This window comes from Chenopodium album, chromosome 16, assembly GCF_948465745.1.
Source record: "Chenopodium album chromosome 16, dcCheAlbu1.1, whole genome shotgun sequence".
In the NCBI taxonomy this organism is placed as follows: Eukaryota; Viridiplantae; Streptophyta; class Magnoliopsida; order Caryophyllales; family Amaranthaceae; genus Chenopodium; species Chenopodium album.
In genome coordinates, this window is record NC_137849.1 from 41,450,921 (window position 1) to 41,471,750 (window position 20,830).

At 33.7% G+C, this 20,830-nt stretch overlaps 2 protein-coding genes across 2 annotated transcripts; both read left to right on the forward strand.

The window, feature by feature from the left end:
* Positions 1-311: 311 nt before the first annotated feature.
* Positions 312-2,078, forward strand: LOC145586533 (zinc-finger homeodomain protein 2-like). Its single transcript, XM_081643391.1, has 2 exons — positions 312-1,546; positions 1,880-2,078. The coding sequence occupies exons 1-2, from the start codon at positions 712-714 to the stop codon at positions 1,885-1,887; spliced, it is 843 nt and encodes a 280-aa protein (XP_081499517.1). The 5' UTR covers positions 312-711; the 3' UTR covers positions 1,888-2,078.
* A 6,512-nt stretch (positions 2,079-8,590) lies between these two features.
* Positions 8,591-9,040, forward strand: LOC145584321 (uncharacterized). Its single transcript, XM_081641187.1, has one exon. The coding sequence runs from the start codon at positions 8,591-8,593 to the stop codon at positions 9,038-9,040; it is 450 nt and encodes a 149-aa protein (XP_081497313.1).
* The last annotated feature ends 11,790 nt before the right edge of the window (positions 9,041-20,830 follow it).

The window sequence follows — 20,830 nt, forward strand, 5'->3', positions numbered from 1 at the left end:
ATGCACAATTTCATATCATGATTAGACTCAATGTCATCTTTATTTGTTATAAATTGTAACTATTATAGTGTACTTTAAAATTTGTAAAAGTATAACCGCTACTCTGAAACAGATGATAAGTGAAACTCTGTAACTCCGAATTGGGATAGAAAACGGAGTAATCGAGTAAAAATTATAAATGGGTGGAGAAAATTAGAAATTAGAGAGAACTGAAAAGCAAAATGAAGGGGGTATGTGAAATGAAAGTAGGACGTACTTTCCTTTTTTATTTTAAAAAAAATTTGGCAGCAGATCGGGTAATTGATGTCCACACTCTCATTCTCTCTCTTCCTCTCTCTTTCAAACACTCATCTCTTCTCCCAATCCTCTCTTATCTTCTTCCTACCCTCACTTAAACCCCCTTCTCTCTCTTTTTTAAGATTAAACCCCTCTTTTTCTTTCTCTCTCCTCTAAATAGCTTTGTTCAACTTTCTGTATTTTATTTTACTTAATTTAAAAAAAAAAAAAAAAAAAAAAAAAAAATAGAGGGTAAAAAAAAAAAAAAAAAACAACCCAAAACCTTTTTTATTTTCTCTCTCCGACCAAATTCCATCATCATCAACTCCCAAAACCCAGATCTTCTGTGCAATTAATTTAGGAATTTAGAACAACCTTTTTCCCCTTTTTTTTATTTATTTATTTTTTTTTACTAGGTAAAAAAAAAAAAAAGAGATGGAGTTCGAAGATGAGCACGATGAAGAGCAAGAGGAGGAAGAAGAAGACGAAGAGGAAATTACCATACCACCCCCAACTGCAGCTGTAGTAGTCCCACCGAGTTACGACCCAATTGGGGGTAGTGGTGGTAATTCTGCACCGAGTCGATCCCGAGTTAGCTCAGCGAGTGGAGGTGGAGGAGAGAGAAGATCCGTCGTTGTAAGGTACAGAGAATGCTTAAAGAACCACGCTGTTAACATCGGTGGCCACGCCGTAGACGGCTGCGGTGAGTTCATGGCGGCAGGCGAGGAAGGCACTCTAGACGCGCTGAAGTGCGCAGCCTGCAACTGCCACCGTAATTTCCACCGCAAGGAGACCGACATCAGCGGCGATAATATAACATCGCCGAACACGGGCCCGTCCCCTGCGGTGGCACCCCCACCACCTGCGGGTACAATGTACCCGCAATTCTCGGGATATTACCGGACCCCGCCGCCTCCGGGGTCCGGGTATCACCACCACTACCGGCCCCTCGCTGTGCTACCGTCAACATCGGGTGGGACACACAGTGGGGACATGGGGGATGATATGTCCCACCCGAGTAGCAGCGGAGGCGAGGGGAGGCGGGAAAGCGGTAGTGGAGGTGGAGGAAGTGCAATGATGATGGTACCGAAAAAAAGACACAGAACAAAATTTAGTCAAGAACAAAAGGATAAGATGCTTGCATTTGCTGAGAAATTGGGTTGGAGAATTCAAAAACATGATGAAGCTGCTGTACATCAATTCTGTGCTGAAGTTCAAGTTAAGCGTCAAGTGCTCAAAGTTTGGATGCATAATAACAAGCATACTCTTGGTAAAAAGCCCTAAAATTATATCATCTTATCATATCATTACCTAAAACTATTATTAATTCAAAATAAGTAAAGTATAGAGTATAAATTTTACTCGTACTAAAACTAAGCTAAGCTAGTTAAATTACTACTACTACTATTATTAGCTATTAATTAATAATTTCTATTTTTAGTATTATTATTATTATTATTATTATTATTATTATTATTATTATTATTATTATTATTATTATTCTTGTGTTTTGTTGGTTGTGTCATTGTGGTTAGTAATTTAGAGGTTTTTAATTTTAGGGTTTTAATTAAACTCTCTCTTTCTCATGTTTTTCTCTCTTTAGGACGTTGATGATGATGTACTTAGCTTCTTCATGCTGCTGCTGCTAGCTTTTAGGATGAGGAATTTTGAGATTGAGTTGATTATTCTTAAATTTTTATTAATATCATATTTGACATTATTGAGCAATTGCTCATTCTCCATTTCTCTTGTTATTTACAATTATTTGTTGGGCTTTAATTTCCTTTGGTGTTACACTACTATTATCATCATCATTTTCGAATTCTTCTAGCTTTTAGCTATTTTTGTTCAATTCATATAGATAAACTAGTCGAGATTACTAAAGAAACTCGAATTGTCATGGAGAAATCGTAGCCCTAGCTAGAACACGGTATTTAGTGTATTATTATCGTTGTAAATTAATATCGATCACACAATTGTTATGAAGGGGGTATCCCATGTCATGATAAGTCTAGTCTTAAAACGAAAGAAGTACTAGGAAGTAAAATTAAATATTTTTGGGGAAGGGATATGATATGCCTTAATTTGTGTACAACCCAAGTTGTTAAGGTAATACTAGTAGTAGTATTAATGAGGGAAGGTGAGATCATATGATATCATGCTCATCTAATAGTACATTATCATCAAATTTTCTTATCATCAATGAATCAAACACCTCCAAGTAGAATCAAACGTGTTTAGCATGCAAACCAAACATGGTGCTGGGTTTTATTTTGTTCTCATTAACATCTGTCATCTTCTCCTTTCTTTTGCCTCATCTCTAGCTTTATCTTCTTTCATCTTAATATTATTCCTAGTACTAATTTTTACTACTACTTGCTATTTATCCCTTAATTTTAATTTCAGGTCACGGTTTTTGTTGCTCTTCATTTCATTTGCTAAGTAAAGATACTTCAACTTTATTCCTTCTTTTTTCTAGGCTTTGAGTTTAGTCGTTTCTTTTAGTTTTTTTGGGGAGTAAGTGGATCGAGGCGTTATTCAAACGGGGTGATGAGGTAAAGAAATAGTTTCTAGCTATTGTACAACTGAACCATGGCTATTTTTATGCTCGTTAGGGGGGTTCGAGGAGTGAACCATTGAACCAAGGATTTGGGTGTGGACATACAACCTGAGGTAATATTAACTAGTAAGGCCTAAATAATAAATAAAAACTGAAGGGGTTTGAGTAAATCAAGTATTCAACTACTACTGAATTTAGGGAAAGAGCACATTTGCTCTTTCGTGTTTGGTTGCTTCATTTCTACGCCCGTTACTCGTTTGGTTTAACTCTCATAAATTATCTTTCTTTTCTTTTCTGTTTTGCCTCCATACTTCCTCCTGCAATCCTACTTTCAGCCTTTGTTTGTATGCCTTTCACTTCTGCTTTCTTCAGTTGTTACTCTGCTTCTACCCCTCCTTCCCGGCCCCGTTTATTCGAGTAGTGATAAATCAATCTCTGGGATTGGTAATTGTCCGATCTCAATGGCATCTTTTGACATATGTTCATAGATTAATATGGGGTTGTTTTTGGAATATTAACATCTTGAGGCCATGTCTTTTGAGTTCATCCTGTGAAAGAATTGGTCCGCTGAATCTAGAGAGTGCATAGCATTGAGTAGATGATGAGGCCATGTTTTTTACTTATGCTAATCTTCAAAGCTATATTGGGATTTTGATGAAGAACATGAATGTAAAATAATGAGAGTGGTGAAACTCGTAGTTAAAATACATAGCAAATTCAACAATACAAGATTATGATTTGAATGACATTTGATGAATGTGGCTCGTGAAGTTACTCAAAAGGTGGTTCTTGTTATTTTTAGATTATATAAGAAGGAAATTTATGATTATTACATAACCTAAATGACTCGGAGAAGTGTTATGATCAAAGGAAAGATACTACAATGGGAAGGAGAAGAGTTGCAAGTGCTAGATCTACTATGGTGAAAAGAGATTCAAACATGCAACCTAATATGTAACCATATACCGTTCTTATAAACTAGATTAAGACTTCATTGTTTAAAATGTACCTTAATTAGGCGATTCAATTCAATTGATTGCAGTTTAGAAGTTTATAATGTACTGTGATACCACAACTTAAAATCAAATTTTCATCCGAGTTCCAATAATCTAAATTGTACTGGATGAAGGCTGCGCTCATGAATATGGTGATACCTCCAGTTACTTTTACTTGAACATCTTCATACGCTGGATGAAGGGTCACGAATATGGTGAAACCTCTTGCGCTGTCACTTTGAGTTCAACTCATCATCATAAAAGAGACTTACATTCTAATTAAGGACTTATGGAGTCTAGTTAATCTAAATAGTACATAGTCATAAAAATGGAAATGATGTTCATAATTTCGGTGTTGTTAAGGTATGAATCATGGAGTTTAAGGGGCCCTTGAATGTAAAGGAGTAAAAAAGGAGTAACTTTAAAATGATGAATGTAAGCATGTTACTTATTCACCAGCAACAAGTATTTGATAATGAAGAAACAAGGAGGCTGATGTATCAAGTACCACACTTACTAAACTTACAATGTTGTTGGAGAAAAGAGAAAACATATACACTTGCATTTGAGTATAAAATAAAGGTAAAGATAGAGAGAGGAGTTAAAAGAAGAACCTAAGGAAAAGATTGAGCCTATAAATTTTATTCTTTCATATTTTCAAAAAAGGATTCCTTAATTCTAAATGGATATATATATATGAGTCTAGGAGATGGAAGAGACAACCTACCAAACATGCCATTATAATTCGAAAATTTCATTGGTATGTTTCATATTTTGAGACATTATTATATAAGGATGCTATATATTTTCTGATTGTCATTCACCATTTTCCATTTGTATCCATAAATCATGAACTTGATAAATAGGCTAGTTTGAGTTGTTGGTGATCTTAAAGCATTTCCTTATTATTTTCTGCAGCAAATTAACTACTAACTATTGATTGATTACAGTGATAAATTAGGTTAATTAGTGGCTCTTAATAAGATTGATTTGAATGTTTATGATAGAAAGTTTCTAAGAGCTATATAATCTACACTACCCAAACCATGTATATTGGCTTTTTGCTTGTGGTGTGGCAGAAGTTATAAGCTATTAAGGTGAACATTTCTTGTTTATAACAAGCTACTCTAGCTGCTAAACTATAGCCTTTCTATCCAATGCAATCCATTATAGGATAGTGTTGTAATCCTGTAACCAATCACGATTCGTAAAAGTGTAATTCGTTCCATTTAACTCCGCTCTTTTAGGACATATTAAATTTGTTAACGTTGTGAGTTTTTAGTTTTAAACTTCTAATAAATAAAAATATATTGTATGTGTTTCCAAACCATAGAAAGTAGTTTTCCCATTTCTAATAATTAGTTTGTTTCTATAATCATTATGAGTGCAAAACTAGTTATGATGTCCGGACAAGTCATTACTTAAACATCAATAAATAATCACATGATCCGACTCTCTCGTATCTCCAATTGGTCTAAGCTAGAAGAGGTACAAAAACAAGGATACTCTTATAGATAGACAATGAAATGAACTCTAATAAGTAGAACTATAATATCTTAGAAACATCATGATCATTACTAAAACTAGCCGATATAAATGCAAATATAAACATTAACCCAAAGTTTTAAAATGGAATGTAGATGTTAGACGTGGTGTGACAAGTCAAATCTAGTAACACCACGCCAATTACTGTGTACATTACTGTGTTAGCTAGTTACAGTTCCTATTTTAATGGAATAGTCTTAGTCTTAGTCTAGTCTCATCATCATGGACCTTCATAACATGCAGATTTGCAGAATTCCCAACTATCTATAAGTTGCATTTCATTTCATCTGCATGCATTTTATCCATTATGGGCATGTTTATAAAATAATTATAAACTATAGTTTTCATAAATCCAAAAAGTAGTGCATGCACCATGATATAAAACTTAAGGCATACATTAGTACCACACTAACACACGATTATATTAAGGGTGTACGTGTTACATGTATAATATAGGTTAGTTGTCGTAGGTGCAAATTTGTAATACCCTTGTGGCTTATTAGCTCACGCAAAGAAAAACGAGAAATGGAGCAAAAGACAAAAGAGCGAGGAAAGAGAAAAGGGAAAGATTCCATCGTAGGGAAAAGAGGGGGAAAGGAGAAAATATGTGGGCAGAAACAAGACACATAAAATGTTGGGGAAAGTCTACGCCATTGTAATAGCTGTCTGGAAAAATGATCTCAAACACACAAAAAAAATAATAAGGGGTTAAGATAGTAAGTGTTGCAACCCCTCAATTCGTCTCATTCAATGTTGCTTTATTCCCTTCTGGTGGGAACATGTGGGCTCTTTTTTTTTTTTTTTTTTTTTTTTTTTTTCAGGGGAAAGAATAGAGAGTACAAATTTTTTTGTGTATGAGAATTGTGAACCTCCCAAAATAATAAAAACAAATTGCTTAATTTGGAGTTATAATAAAATTATGAATATTAAATGTGTTATAAAATTATTTTCCTTAGCTTTTAATTTGGTGGGACATTTCTACACCTAAATTATATGCCCATCTTAGTCTTTAGCCCTACATCTTGTACTATCTATATATCACCTTATATAACTTGTACCTTGCTCTATTATTATTGTCTCTTTCAATATTCTTATGAACTTGTTTAATTAATAAACTTGTTCTAATTTAACCTTGTATTTCTATTATGCATGTACATTGGCTTATTTGATTACTTAATTAAATTGTATTCCAAACATTTATGAGAAGATACATTATCTAAAATAAAACAGTTTTAATCACGGAGTAGTACATATATGAGATAATAAATGGAGGAAATCATAATTGAGTTTGTTGCTTTGTTAAATTTAATTTTAACATAATGTTAGGGTACGGTGTGTTCTATTCAATGAATATAATTTATCTATTTTAAACTTATTAAGTACAATTTTCTACACTTATATATTTTAATTAATAAGTTTATTACTTAAGTTTTATCAAACATGTCTATATTGTTAAATGTAATACATCTTCATCCAAGAATACATTTATTTAATTATACAATAAATCACTGTTTTAATTAATTTTCATGAAAAAAAAAAAAAAAAATTCTTCCATCCATCGCAGAATAATGTGTATGTGCCACATTTTTATTAATTAGTTCCTAGAAATTAATACAGTATGATTTAATTTAGTAATTAGAATTTGATCAGTTCATGTAATAACTTTAAAATTTACTTTGGTTCCATCGTCCTAAGATCAAGATGCACCACATCAAAGAGAACATATTCAAATCAAGCTAACCACAGAGACTTCCTAAACATTTGACTTCAATAATTCAACTTTGTACTTCTAATTACATGTATGATCACTAGTAGTTAATGAAGAGTCAATATAAGGTCTTCATCTTTATAATTTACCCGCACACAAACACATGTATAGAGCTTTATGGCACGATGTTGCATATATAGCATGGTGATAATGATTAAATTTGACATTGTTTATCAAACTAACCTTAAATGTGAGCGATAATTTAAATCTAAGGGATCGGTACCTCTTAGATTATCTCAATGCGGAATTGCTTAACTTTACTAATTTTGCCTTGACATACGCTCCAAAATCATGTAAAATCTGATTATTGGTCAAGTATTAAGTGCACTACTGATGCCTTCAAAGAAAAATCTTAATTGGGTAATGTAGTACAATGATATGTTTTACAGTCAAAATGATTTTCTGTAACGCTATAATAAGCCACTCCATAATGTCCAACTTTGTGAAAGAATAAGAGGTTGGTCTTCCACTATATTTTAGATCACTAATTCACTATATATGGTACAAATAGATGACCTAGATGTCTAGTAAACATCAATAAATATATGCCATTAGCCCATTACCTAGTACGAATCTTTTTAGATTACTTGAAGATCCAAGCTTGAATATAACGCAAATAGATAATATCCTCCCTTCCCTCTTTTTAAAAATTTCCATCCCTAATTTTCACTTTATTAAGATGGTGATAGATACTCGATCCCTCCATTCTATGTTAAACACAACTAGTTTTATTTGTTAATGTATAGCTTTGATCATTAATATTCATTGCTAGATTAGTAAAAATTATGAAAATCTAATATATTGAAAATTATACATTGAGTCAAATCTAAATTAAATTTTAAATGCATTTGTTTTTATAGTGAAAAAGTCAATCTGATGCGTGACTTGCCACTTGCATCTAATATGTTTAAGTATCTGGGATAATAAATTAAAGTGTAGATGAATTTTGGGACAAGGCTAAGGGCTAGTTCTGATTTACTGAACTAAACTGAACTGAACTGTTTATAAGAGAAGGAAATTAGAAACTAAACTGAACTGAAATTAAGTTGAAGAGAACAACTCCTGACTAAATCAGAAATTGTGTTTTTTAGGGTTAACACAAACAAAAAACAAAAGCTGGAGAAATTCTTTAAGATTAATTCAAAAAATAAAATGGGGCAGTCTTTTAGGGAAAGATTAGCAAAATCATATGAGAATATGTATTATGGATATATTTTGAGTATCTTAGGATTTATTCTGTTAACATATTTTGTGGCTAGTAAATCTTTAGATAATCTTTTGATTGTTTCCTAATCCTATCATAATAGGGTTAGCTCTTGTATTATATATTGGTTACAAAGTCATTAATGAAGGGCAAGCTAAACTATTCTATTCTCTCTTTCTCTAATTTGTCATGGTATCAAGAGCAGGTTGATTGTTTTTTTAAGTTTTTTTGACTCATAAATCATGGCCGGAGATGATGAGTCTTCACCACCGCCACCCCCTCCAACGGAAATCAAACCAAATTCTCCTTTTTACCTTGGGTCACAAGATCGTCCCGGGGATTTTATCACTTCCACACGCCTAAAAGCCGACAATTATGATGATTGGGTTGCTGATATGAAGACTGCTTTGGAGGCTAGGCGCAAGTTCGTGTTTTTAGATGGCACAATCACGGCACCTATTCCACCGTGTGGTAAGTCCGACTGGGTGGCTATTAATGCAATGTTGATTTCTTGGATCTCTAATACTATTGATCCGGAGGTACGTTCTTCGCTTTCTAAATTTCGTGAGGTTAGATTGCTATGGGAACACCTTAGGAAACGTTATGCTCTAACTAATGGCCCTAGAATTCAACAATTAAAATCTTCTCTTGCTAGATGTGAACAAACACGTTCGATGCCTGTTTCACTTTAGTATGGAAAATTACATGCTTTGTGGCAAGAATTAGACCATCATGAACCTTTGATTTCCTGTACTTGTTGCTCGAATTGTACGGCTGGGGTGTTACATGAAGCTCGGCGTGAACAAAATAAATTGCATGATTTTTTGATGGGATTATTTACTGAATTTTATGCCTCTTTGCGCACCAATATTTTATCCCAATATCCGTTCCCGAGTCTTGATCGTGCTTACTAGTTAGTTGTTCAGGAAGAAAGGGTTCGTTCTGCTAAAACAGAACACAAATAGAAGCCCACCGAGGCACTTGGCTTTGCTGTTTGAACCAGGGCTGGCCGCGGCCGCGAGGGGTTAGGTTCTGGCCGTGAAGGGTCAGGCTCCGTATGTGCTAAATGCAAGAAAATTGTCCATGAAACCGCCAATTGTTGGTCAGACAAAGTGTGCAATTACTGCAAGAAAAAGGGTCACATTGAGGCCAAATGTTTTGAACTTCATGGTTACCCCCTAGTACGAGTGATGGCAGTCCGAGGGGGGGGGAAGGTCTCGAGTGGTCGTGGACAAGGGTTGGCACGTGCAAATGCAGTCTCGGGTTCCAGTGTACCTTCTCCAAGTCAACTCTTTTCAAACGAACAATGGAAGGCAATTACGGGTTTGTTTGGTAATGCCACCGTTTCTGAAAATCGTTTGAATGGTAAGTTGATGTTTCTTCTTGGATTATTGACACTGGGGCAATGCATCATGTCACTGGAGAAAAATCATGGTTGTTTGATATTAAGGACTTTGAGTGTCCCGTTGGTTTACCTAACGGGGACAATGTAGTAGCTTATTTAATTGGCTCTATTCGTTTGTCGGACAAGATAACTCTAAACGGGGTTCTCTATTTTCCACATTTGAGTTGTAACTTGCTTTCAGTATCTCAACTCTCTAATGAGCTTAATTGTGTTGTCCAATTTAACCCTTATATGTGTGCTATACAGGACCAAACGAAGAAACTGATTGGAACGGGAGCTAGGAGAGACGGATTATATTATTTTAGCAATTCGAAATCGGTGAACCATGTTGGTGTTGGTGGAGCAACCTCAAATTTGGAGTTGTGGCATCGTCGAATGGGTCATCCTTCCGAGAAAGTAGTTAAGTTGCTTCCTCATGTTAGTAGCAATAAAGATTGTCTTGTTAAGGGATGTGAAGTATGTATGCGCGCTAAGCACCCTAGAGATAAATTTCCTTTAAGTGACAGTAGAGCTTCTAGAATTTTTTAAAAAATACATTGTGATTTGTGGGGTCCATATCGGCATGTTTCTTCGTGTGGAGCTCGTTATTTTTTAACTATTGTGGATGATTATTCTAGAGCAGTTTGGATTTTTTTATTGGTTGATAAGACTAAAGTTTTAGAATTTTTTGGCATTTGTTGCAATGGTCGAAAGACAATTTTCACAAACTATTAAAATTGTGTAAAGTGACAACAATACTGAGTTTAATAGCTTACATGATTATTTTGTTGCTACGGGCATTCTTTTCCAAACTTCTTGTGTTGGTACTCCGCAACAAAATGGGAGGGTTGAGAGAAAACATAAACACATTCTTAATGTTGGGAGAGCTTTGAGATTTCAAGCCAAATTGCCAATTTATTTTTGGGGTGAGTGTGTTCTTGCAGCCGCTCATCTAATCAAACGTACACCCACACCCTTGCTCCAAAATAAAACTCCCTTTGAAATGCTTTTCAATAAATCCCCGTCTTTTGATGCAATTCGCACTTTTGGTTGTCTATGCTTTGCAAATAATCAGAAAACAAATGGAGACAAATTTTCAAGTCGTAGTAGGAAATGTGTTTTTGTGGGGTATCCTTTTGGGAAGAAAGGATGGAAGTTGTATGATCTTGAGTCAAAAGTTTTTTTTTGTATCTCGTGATGTGAAATTTGTTGAAGATGTTTTTCCTTTTGATTGCCCGGATGATGTGAATATTATGCCGAATTCTTATGATGATGGAGTAGTTCATGATGATTTTTTGGAGTATGGGATTTATGGGGAAAATGAGGTGATTTTTGATGATAATTTGGTGACTTTCGAAGAGGATCAGCCTGCCCCGATTACAGAGCAAGCTGCCCCACACTCTGCGGCTGGGCAGGAACAGCAGTCCTCCCCAGCAGGCCAGGCTGCGGGCACTGGCCAGGCGCAATAGCAGGTCATCCCTGCCTCTGCTACACCCGCTGGTTCACCAACAGCGGCTGGTTCAGCGAACAGCACAGCGGCAGCTTGGCCACTGCCGATCAGCCACAACACACTGCCGAGCAGTCTTGTGACACTTCTAATCATCCCCAACCGGAGTTGTTTGGTAAGGGTTATCGTGAGAAGTTTCCTTCCGTCAAGCTTCGTGATTTTGTTACTCATTCCGTTTTTGCTAATAATCCGTCTCCGTCCTCTCCGCCATCCAATGCTCCTTCAGGTACGCCTTACCCTTTAGCATACTAGATAAATTGTGACATGTTTTCTGTAAATTATCGTAAGTTTTTGGCAGCTGTTGTTCTAGGGAAAGATCCAAAGTCATTTAAAGAAGCCATGAATTCTGAAGGTTGGAGACGTTCTATGAAAGAAGAGTTACGGTCTTTAGAAGACAACGAGACTTGGATCTTAGAGCATCTTCCTCCCTGGAAGAAAGCTTTGGGCAGTCAATGGGTGTACAAGACAAAGTTTTTGTCTAATGGTGAAGTTGAACGTTTGAAGTCTCGATTAGTGGCAACAAGAAGGTATAGATTATGGTGAGACCTTTGCTCCAGTCGCGAAAATGACAACAGTTCGAACTGTCCTTGCAATTGCCGCTTCTAAAAATTGGGAGCTTCATCAGATGGATGTCCATAATGCCTTTTTATATGGTGATCTAGGTGAGGAGGTATACATGAAATTACCTCCGGGTTTTGAGAGCTCGGATTTGAGTTTGGTATGTCGCTAGAGAAAGTCTTTGTATGGGTTGAAGCAAGCTCCGAGGTATTGGTTCGCAAAGCTTACTTCGGCTTTGAAAGGGTATGGTTTCCTGCAGTCTTACTCTGATTATTCTCTTTTCACATACACTAATGGCACAGTTCAGATTAATGTTTTAGTCTATGTTGATGATCTAATTATTTTTGGTAATAATTCCGCTGCAATGACTGTTTTCAAGGCTTATTTATGTGATTGTTTCAAGAAGAAGGATCTAGGTCCTTTGAAATATTTTTTAGGCATCGAGGTTGCTCGTAGTGCATCTGTTTGTTTCTGTGTCAACGAAAATATATATTGGATATTATTTCGAAGACAGGGTTATTAGGGGAAAAGCCGAGTGGTTTTCCTATTGAGCAAAACCATAAGCTTAGTCTCGCAAGTGGTAAGTTACTTGCAGTTCCTGAGACATATCGCAGGCTAGTAGGGAGATTGATTTATATCTCAGTTACGAGACTAGATTTGGCATACTCTGTTCATGTTCTTTCTCAGTTTATGCAAGAGCCTCGGGTTGAGCACTGGGAGGCTGCTTTGCGAGTGGTTCGATATTTGAAGGGTACCCCGGGTCAGGGGACCTTGTTGAGTGCAGATTGTGATTTAAACTTGCAGGGTTGGTGTGATTCGGATTGGGCGGCGTGTCCCCTTACTCGTCGTTCGTTGACACGTTGGCTTGTATTTCTCGGACACTCTTGTATTTCTTGGAAGACCAAGAAACAACCAATTGTGTCCACATCTTCGTCTGAGGCCGAATATCATTCCATGACTTTGATTACTAATGAGTTGAAGTGGTTAAAGGCTTTGTTATTGAGTCTAGGGGTACAACACCCTAAGGCGATCAAGTTATTTTGTGATAGTCAATCTGCCCTACACATTGCCAAAAATCCAGTCTTTCATGAGCGAACAAAGCATATTGAGATTGACTGTCACATTGTTCGTGATGCTATTACTGAAGGCTTAATTGCTCCATCATATATTTCCACTTCATCGCAACTAGCAGATATATTTACAAAGGCACTTGGGAAGACTCAGTTCAATCATCCTCTTTCCAAGTTGGGCATTTTTTATTCACATGCCCCAACTTGAGGGGGGGATATTGCGGATATATTTTGAGTATCTTAGGATTTATTCTGGTAACATATTTTGTGGCTAGTAAATCTTTAGATAATCTTTTGATTGTTTTCTAATTCTATCATAATAGGGTTAGCTCTTGTATTATATATTGGTTACAAAGTCATTAATGAAGGGCAAGCCAAACTATTCTATTCTCACTTTCTCTAATTTGTCAATATGTCATTATTTGGTTCAATTTAGTATTATTTCATGTTGTATACTTCCAACATGTACCTTTTGATATTATAGTAAGACTTAATCCGTTTATTTTAGGACGTATTATTTAGTAACTGTTTCAGGGAATTATACGAGAAATTGAGAATATAAATTCTCTAAGTCGTAATGATGTGTCCAATTTATATAGTATTTTACCCCCGTCCCTTGGTCATAATTGGTAGTGTTTTTGGCTCTTTAGAGCCAATTTTATTACTAATATGTGTTTTCTAGTGTTTTCGTAGTTTTGGTTGAGTTTTATAGGGAATTGCACTCTTGGAGCATTTTCCCGGGATTTTATGGAGCGACTACGAGCGTTGGAGGAGCACGACCATCTTTCGTAGCCCAAGATCGGTTAGAGTCATCGAAACGGTGATTAAGGGCTCGACTTATGAGAAGATGAGGCATTGGACCGAATGATTAAAGCCCCAAGGAGGATATTTGGTTTGGGCCGAGTTACAAGCCTAAACAAGGAGTCCAAGTAGCTCGAAGGGTCTCCGCCCGTTGGCGCGCCCGATCGGGCGCGAGAAGAAAAACATTCATTGTGAATAAAAAGGCGCGCCCGATCGGGCGCGTAGTTAGCATTAGTAGATTTTTTAATCATCGTTTAAGTTTGTTTAGTTTAGGATTCTTGCTTAATATAAATACTTTTCCGTTAAGCAAGTTGAGGATCTTTTTTAGACACTTTTTTTACCTTCTCCTTTAGACTTTCTCTCTCTACTCAGATTATTTTCTCTCTCTACAACTTTGTTCTTAATTCAAGTCTTTAATTCCGATTACTTTGGTAACTATTTCTTCTTCTTTAATCTCAGCTATTTACTTTATTTCTTTCATCATATCTACTTTAATTGCTTTGATTAGTTTAGTTTTAATTATGTCTGAGTAGTTTTCTTTCTAAGGTTTATGGGGATCCATAAATAATATGAAGGGGTAATTTATTGTTGTTGATTGTCAATGCTTGATTAATTTCCTATTGATTGATTTAATGCTTTGTGACTAAATTAGGCCTGATCTTTTATGCATGAGTTTGACAATATTGATTCGAGATTCGAGAGATGAGAATTGATGTTTAGGTCTAGTTTCAATAGGCAGGTTAATTTATAAATGGTTAAGTCGAGATTCGAGAGATGAGATTTAATACCGGTAGATTAATTCTGTGATTGTAATAAGTAGCGAAAGCCCTTTATGATCTGATTAATTGATGCAATGATGATTGATTATTATGTTTTACCCTGGAATATTATTTATTGGTGAACCTATGCCCTAGGTCTTTTATTCCTTGATTTTCCTCCTACTTTTATTCCTTCCCACTTTCACTCTTAGTAGTTTAGTTCCCCTTTACAATAACAATCTGGTTACTTGATAATTTAGATTATATTGATTTATTAGGAATAAATTGACTTGTTTCCCTGTGGTTCGACCCTTCTTCCCTTTCTACATAGTTAGTGGATTTAGGTATAATTTTTGATTAGGTGATTACGACTTTAGCCTATCACGTAACGAACTTGCTTAAGCTTATCAGGTATTTTTCCTTGATTATGATCACTTTATCTACTCTAATTCCTTTAAGCAAAAATAGATAATGCATTGTTATTACATGCACTTTTTGAATTTATGTGTTATTATTTGTTGTCTTTGTTTGCTTATTCTTTCTTGTATCGATCATATCTGTTCGGTATAACCAATATGTCACATATATTCATGATTATTGCTAATCAAATCAAATTAATCATGATTAACCAATCTTAATAACTTCTAGCATTTTTGGGTAAAATAAACCTTGTTAAGTTAACTGAGGTACAATTTAACTTTAGGTTGGATAATCAATCATCACAAGTCACCTCAAATCAGTCTAACTAACTGTCTCAGAGAAGTTAACTTAGGATAATTAACAACTAGGATTATGTAGATTCTTTCTAACAATCAAATTACCATGAGTCAGCTTGGCAACAAACCCTAGTCAACCTTAATAAACCTACATCATGAAAAACAAATCCAATACGATAGTTATAAGTTAATAATATTGCTATATTATACTTGTAGTATATTTGAATATTTTAAGGTTGACAAATATAATAATATTAAAAAAAAAATAATGACACAAAAGATTCAAAAGTAAGTTCAATCCCATCTCAACAACCGTATAATACATAACCTGAAAATTGCACATGGTGTTAGGTTGTAGGTTAACTAGACTAATTTTAGATAAGGTGGTGGAATTATTGCTACTCACTCGTAAAAATTGTGGTCCAAATTCTTGGGTAACCACTTTTTCTTAATTGTTTCAAGACATAGCTAAGTGGTGGGTCTAAAGTTTTTTCAACACTTAATGTACATGTTTTCGTATCTTTTGCTAGCTCTTTTGCAACTGGTTTCCTCTTTACCAATTTAAATAATTATAGTTTATGTGGATGTATGTCAACTATTAGTTTAAGTATTTATATAATAGCATTTATTTATTCGTCAAGCATTATTGTGCAAAATCTTACTTCGCTTATAATATTTGTGAATTGTCTTTCGTGACTCTCTATAATAGAAAGTTAATTAATTAGTTATCGTCTTTATAAACCAATTTTAAGCAAGTGTTTTTCTTTCTCAAACAACTTTTCAATGCTTATCCCCTTATTTAGTTATTTTTAGCAAGTTAAAAGCCCCCATATTTGCACTATATCATTGGGATTTGGATCGTTCTTGTTTATTATTCGATCTATTCTAGCCCACTTGATATGTATTGTTAAGTGACACATAAGCAAATGTTGCACGTGTTAAAAAATATGAGTATGTTGATCTTTTTAATATCTAAAATTTTCTAAAATGATATTATACAACAACAACAACAAAAAATTATACTTGTATATAAATAAAAACATAAAAATTCTATCATGTAAGTAATGCAAAAGTCTCACTATATCTCATAAATTTAACAATGCAAGTCTCGCAATTTTTGTACTGTGTGTTAGGAAAATTTGTAACTGAAAAAATGATTGAATTGATAAGTTGGAATACTGTTAATCATATGTACTGTAGTAGATTGTCTTCAGTTTTTTGTATTGGGGCATAGTGGCTTTGTTTTTTTGTTTGGAAAGACAACTTTCTACCAAAGCTCATTAAAGAGGCATAACAAGCCTAGTGCTTCGATCGGCTTGATTATCTGATTTTGTTGGTGTACGTTAATTCTCTACAATCGGGTCCAAGTGCAAGAAGCTTGAGTACTAACAGCACTACACTACTACTCATGCTCGACTCTGGTTGGCCGAGTTAACTAAGCATAAAGTGAATATTGATAATTCCTTACAAATTTACAAAAGAGTGTATTTGCACCCAAAAAAAAAAAAAAAAAAAAAAAAGAATTTACATAACATATAGCCATACACGTAGTTCTAAGACCGCATGTTGAGATGAGACACGTTTTTATCACTTGTAATTAAAGTGAGACGGAGGAAGTAATTTTTTTCTAGGGACATCGCAAATTATGGATAGCCATATAGAAAAGGGGAGGTCAAATCTCTGATGTACTCTTATGTTTTTTAGTCACAATTTATACTTTTATCATGATCACAAGACATGTCTTGACACACGTGTTTGATCAACCGTAAAGTCTATAAGACTGTAACACTAAAAAAAAATGGTATATCATGTATAAATGCACAAAGTCTTTGTCACTAGGCCAAGGGTGGAGAAAGTAAAAGTTGAGAAACCGTAGAAGTAATAGATTTGGGCATTTAATGGAGATCGAGGGGCCAATGGTTGCACAGAGAGGACGTGGCTAAGAAGCAGAGATTGTGACTGCACACATTGTCTAATATCGTCCGTATAATATTATTGGACCTACCACTGCTGTACTACTACAGTTATTGCGAGTATTTCGACGACCCATTTCAAGTACTGGCTTATGTTCACCATTCACCAATAAAAAGGCCTGCTTTTTTAAAGCTTTTTATTGGGCCTCATTACTCATTTTTAACTAGTGTATAATTTTTCGTGTTTAATACAGGGCCTTATATTGGGCCACTATTGGAAGCTTAATGATCTTTCCCCAAAAACAAATTGCAATTAGACAAACCACAAACTTCTTCATGCTAGATTGCTAGGCACATTCGTTACAGCACATTTTAAGAAAATAACGTTGATATCAATTAGTTTGTTTGGTTAAATTTTTGGAATTATATCCTAATTAAGTAGTTTCAATATTAAAAAATAAAAAAAATTACATTTTAGTTGGGATTATTTTTTTGTTTCAAAAAAATATCAATTATATGTCTTTTCTCTCGACCAATTTACTAAGGATGGTAATGTTCTTAGTTTATAGAACGATTTGCCCAATTGGTGTTAAAAAATAAATAAATTACAAAAATAGTGTTCACTTGAAAATATTTCTCAAAGTAGTGTTCATGTAGGTTCGGAAATTACAAAGCTAGGAATTAAAAATAATGGCTAATACAATCCAAATATATATATGTATACCATTAAATTCTTTACGGTAATGTATATGAGTATATCTTTACGGAGTACTACTTAATCTTATCCCTGACAAAGACTATTGGACACATTATAATGGACCAAAAGTTGTTGCTGATGCTAGTCTCAAGCGTAGTCCCGGACGACCTCCTTCCCAAAGATTACGAAATGAGACGGATGAAGGTAATCGAGCAAAGGTGACATGTAGTGTTTGTCGACAAAGGGACACAATAAAAAAAATTGTTCGTCAAGGTTAGCTAATTTTTTAAGATTATTAAGTTTCTTATATGTATATATAGTTGTTCAAATGGAATTACTTTTCTTACTAATAATGTTGCATGTCTACTTTTTAACAGATCAAATGGAGCTTCCAACTCTACTTCTTGGCCAACATGACTCTTCAAATTTTCATTTGAAGCATGAGCACACATCTGTACTTTGAAGGTTGTTCGATCATCATCTCCAAATTCATAAAAAATGGTGCTAAATTGAATTTTTTATTTAGCTAGTATGACATGTTTTGAGCTATTTTGTAATAAAGTAATACCATCTCCGATCCAAATTGATTGCATTGTAGAACTAGCAGTTGGTTTCAAGAATGGTGATTGAGTTCCCTTTGATAATTTAAATCCGTCTAAATAATGCATTATATCATGTTATATATAAGTTTTTTGACAAGGTTATATATGTCCATAACAAAAATGCTAGAAATTTTTAAACATTTATATTACTTCGAAATTCATAATCCATACTCTGGTCAAGATACCGTAAGCATTAAAAATAAAGAATTTAATGGTATACATATATATATTTGGATTGTATTAGCCATTAATTTTTAATTCCTAGCTTTGTAATTTCCGAACCTACATAAACACTACTTTGAGAAATATTTTTAAGTGAACACTATTTTAGGAATTTATTTATTTTTTAACACCAATTGGGCAAATCATTCTAGTTTATAATGCCCCTTAATATCATAATTCTACTGAGATGCAAAATAAAATGTAAACAATGTAGATAGGGCCCTAAGGATAGTATTGTTCTTAGTTTATAATGTTAAACTTAAATTGTTTATGAAAGAAGAAAATTAGGAACTGAACTGAATTGAAATTAAGCTCAAGAGAATAGGTCCTTAGTTTATAATGCCCCTTACATCTACTAAAAGTGTATGTAGGAGTGAAAGGGTTAAAAAATGGAACATCTTACATGAAAAATGTGAATTGCTAGTCTCGAGTTTGAGCAACAACGGGTCTGTTCTCATTGACTGAACTAAACTAAACTGAACTAAACTTATTAATTAGTAATTTTTAACTACAGATTAATGATCTTTGATTATTTATTATTATACATATGTGTATATACAAATATACATATTAAAATATTTAAGAAAAATATTCTATATATAAAAATATTTATGAAAAATATATTAAAAACATAGATCCCCAAAATATTTTATAATTAAAAAATAAAATATTAAAATAACAAAAGAACATAAAACACTTTTTAAAAAATTCTCAAAATGAAAAAAAAAAAAATATAATAATAAAAAAAAAACAAAAAACAAAGAGTTGGGCCGGTCTTATTTAAAAACTAACTTGATCCTATTTTTACTCCTAGTTCATCAAATAATGACATATGGTATATAATAGTCATTAAGTGAAAATTGTATAACCGTATAATAGTCATTATTGTAATATAAGTTTAAAAGTATGAAATCTGGCTTTATATCATTAGCAATATCATTAGACATAAACTGAACTAAACTGAGCTGAACTGAACTTATTAGAGCTGAACTGAACTAAAATTAATCTGATGAAAACAAGCCTTTAGTTTAAAAGAAAGTGACATTGTATGAAATTATTTGCTAGATTATTGTTATAATAAATTTTCATCTCTTCTCATGTTATTTAACAAGGAGTTGTATAGTATTCCCACCAATCCAAATAAGCATCATTATCATAGAAGTATCTCTATTTACTTGATGGTTGTCTTTCTTTTATTTATTTACAATGATGTTTTGGATGGGAAATAATCACCTTGTTGATACTTGATATGTATTAGATACCCAAAAAGTTCTTAAGTTTGGAGTGTAATCACGTTAATAATACTTATTTAATGACTTATGAGGTTATACTAAATTAGAGTATGTACAAATTTCATGAGCTCCATTAAATTTAGGCTAACTAACAAAGACGCTAAAAAGTAAGCCTTTTAAACACCCGAACATTGAACATACAAGTTAGAGTTTTTGTCATTATTAAAAAAAAAAAAAAAAAAAAAAAAAAAAAGAACTATCTCTTGAGATAAGAGGCTTTTTTTTTTTTTTTTTTTTTAAATATCTAGCTATCAGAATCAAATATACCAAACATGGTTTTAAATTCACTGTTATTTAGCAGTAGATTTTTTTTTTTTTTTTTTTTTTTGAACGGGTTATTTAGCAGTAGATGACCTAATGAAGCGGCATTTTTTGATCGAGATTGATAATTCAATAATATAATCAAACAAAAATGATAATAATTCCAACCTCTTTTCTTTGTTAACTTCTCCTTCATCTTTCGTATGCAAACTACAAATTTGCTGAACTACTACGATAGAGAAGACACGCTTAGTAACAAAATGTTACAATATGAAACGTACGTAAACAAAATATATAGAAAAACATCCAAAATAAACATTAATGACTGATTTGTTAAGCATTGGTTTTATGCATTAATGTACTTTGGATTATATTCAACAATAACAGCTATTTGTTTCCAATCAACAAGTTACTACAAACTTACTGATCAAGAATGTAGTGGTCCAATAATTCCTTCATCCATCCATAACAAAAACACTTGCTTCATGACTCATGAGACCTTGGTCTTGTTTGGTAGCAAGCTTATTGAGGTTATATTAGCTTATTTGACTAACTTTAGCTGATTGACTAGTCAAACAAGCTAATACAAGTGTTTGGTAGTAAGCTTATTGAAAGAGCTTATTCCACAAAATAAGCTCTTTTTGAAAAAGCTCATTTTAGGAGCTTTTTCAATTAGCTTATTCATTAATTATTGTGAAATG

Coding starts and splice junctions, on each gene's coding strand:
- LOC145586533 (XM_081643391.1), top strand. CDS start 712: ATGGAGTTCGAAGATGAGCACGATGAAGAGCAAGAGGAGGAAGAAGAA.
- LOC145584321 (XM_081641187.1), top strand. CDS start 8,591: ATGGCCGGAGATGATGAGTCTTCACCACCGCCACCCCCTCCAACGGAA.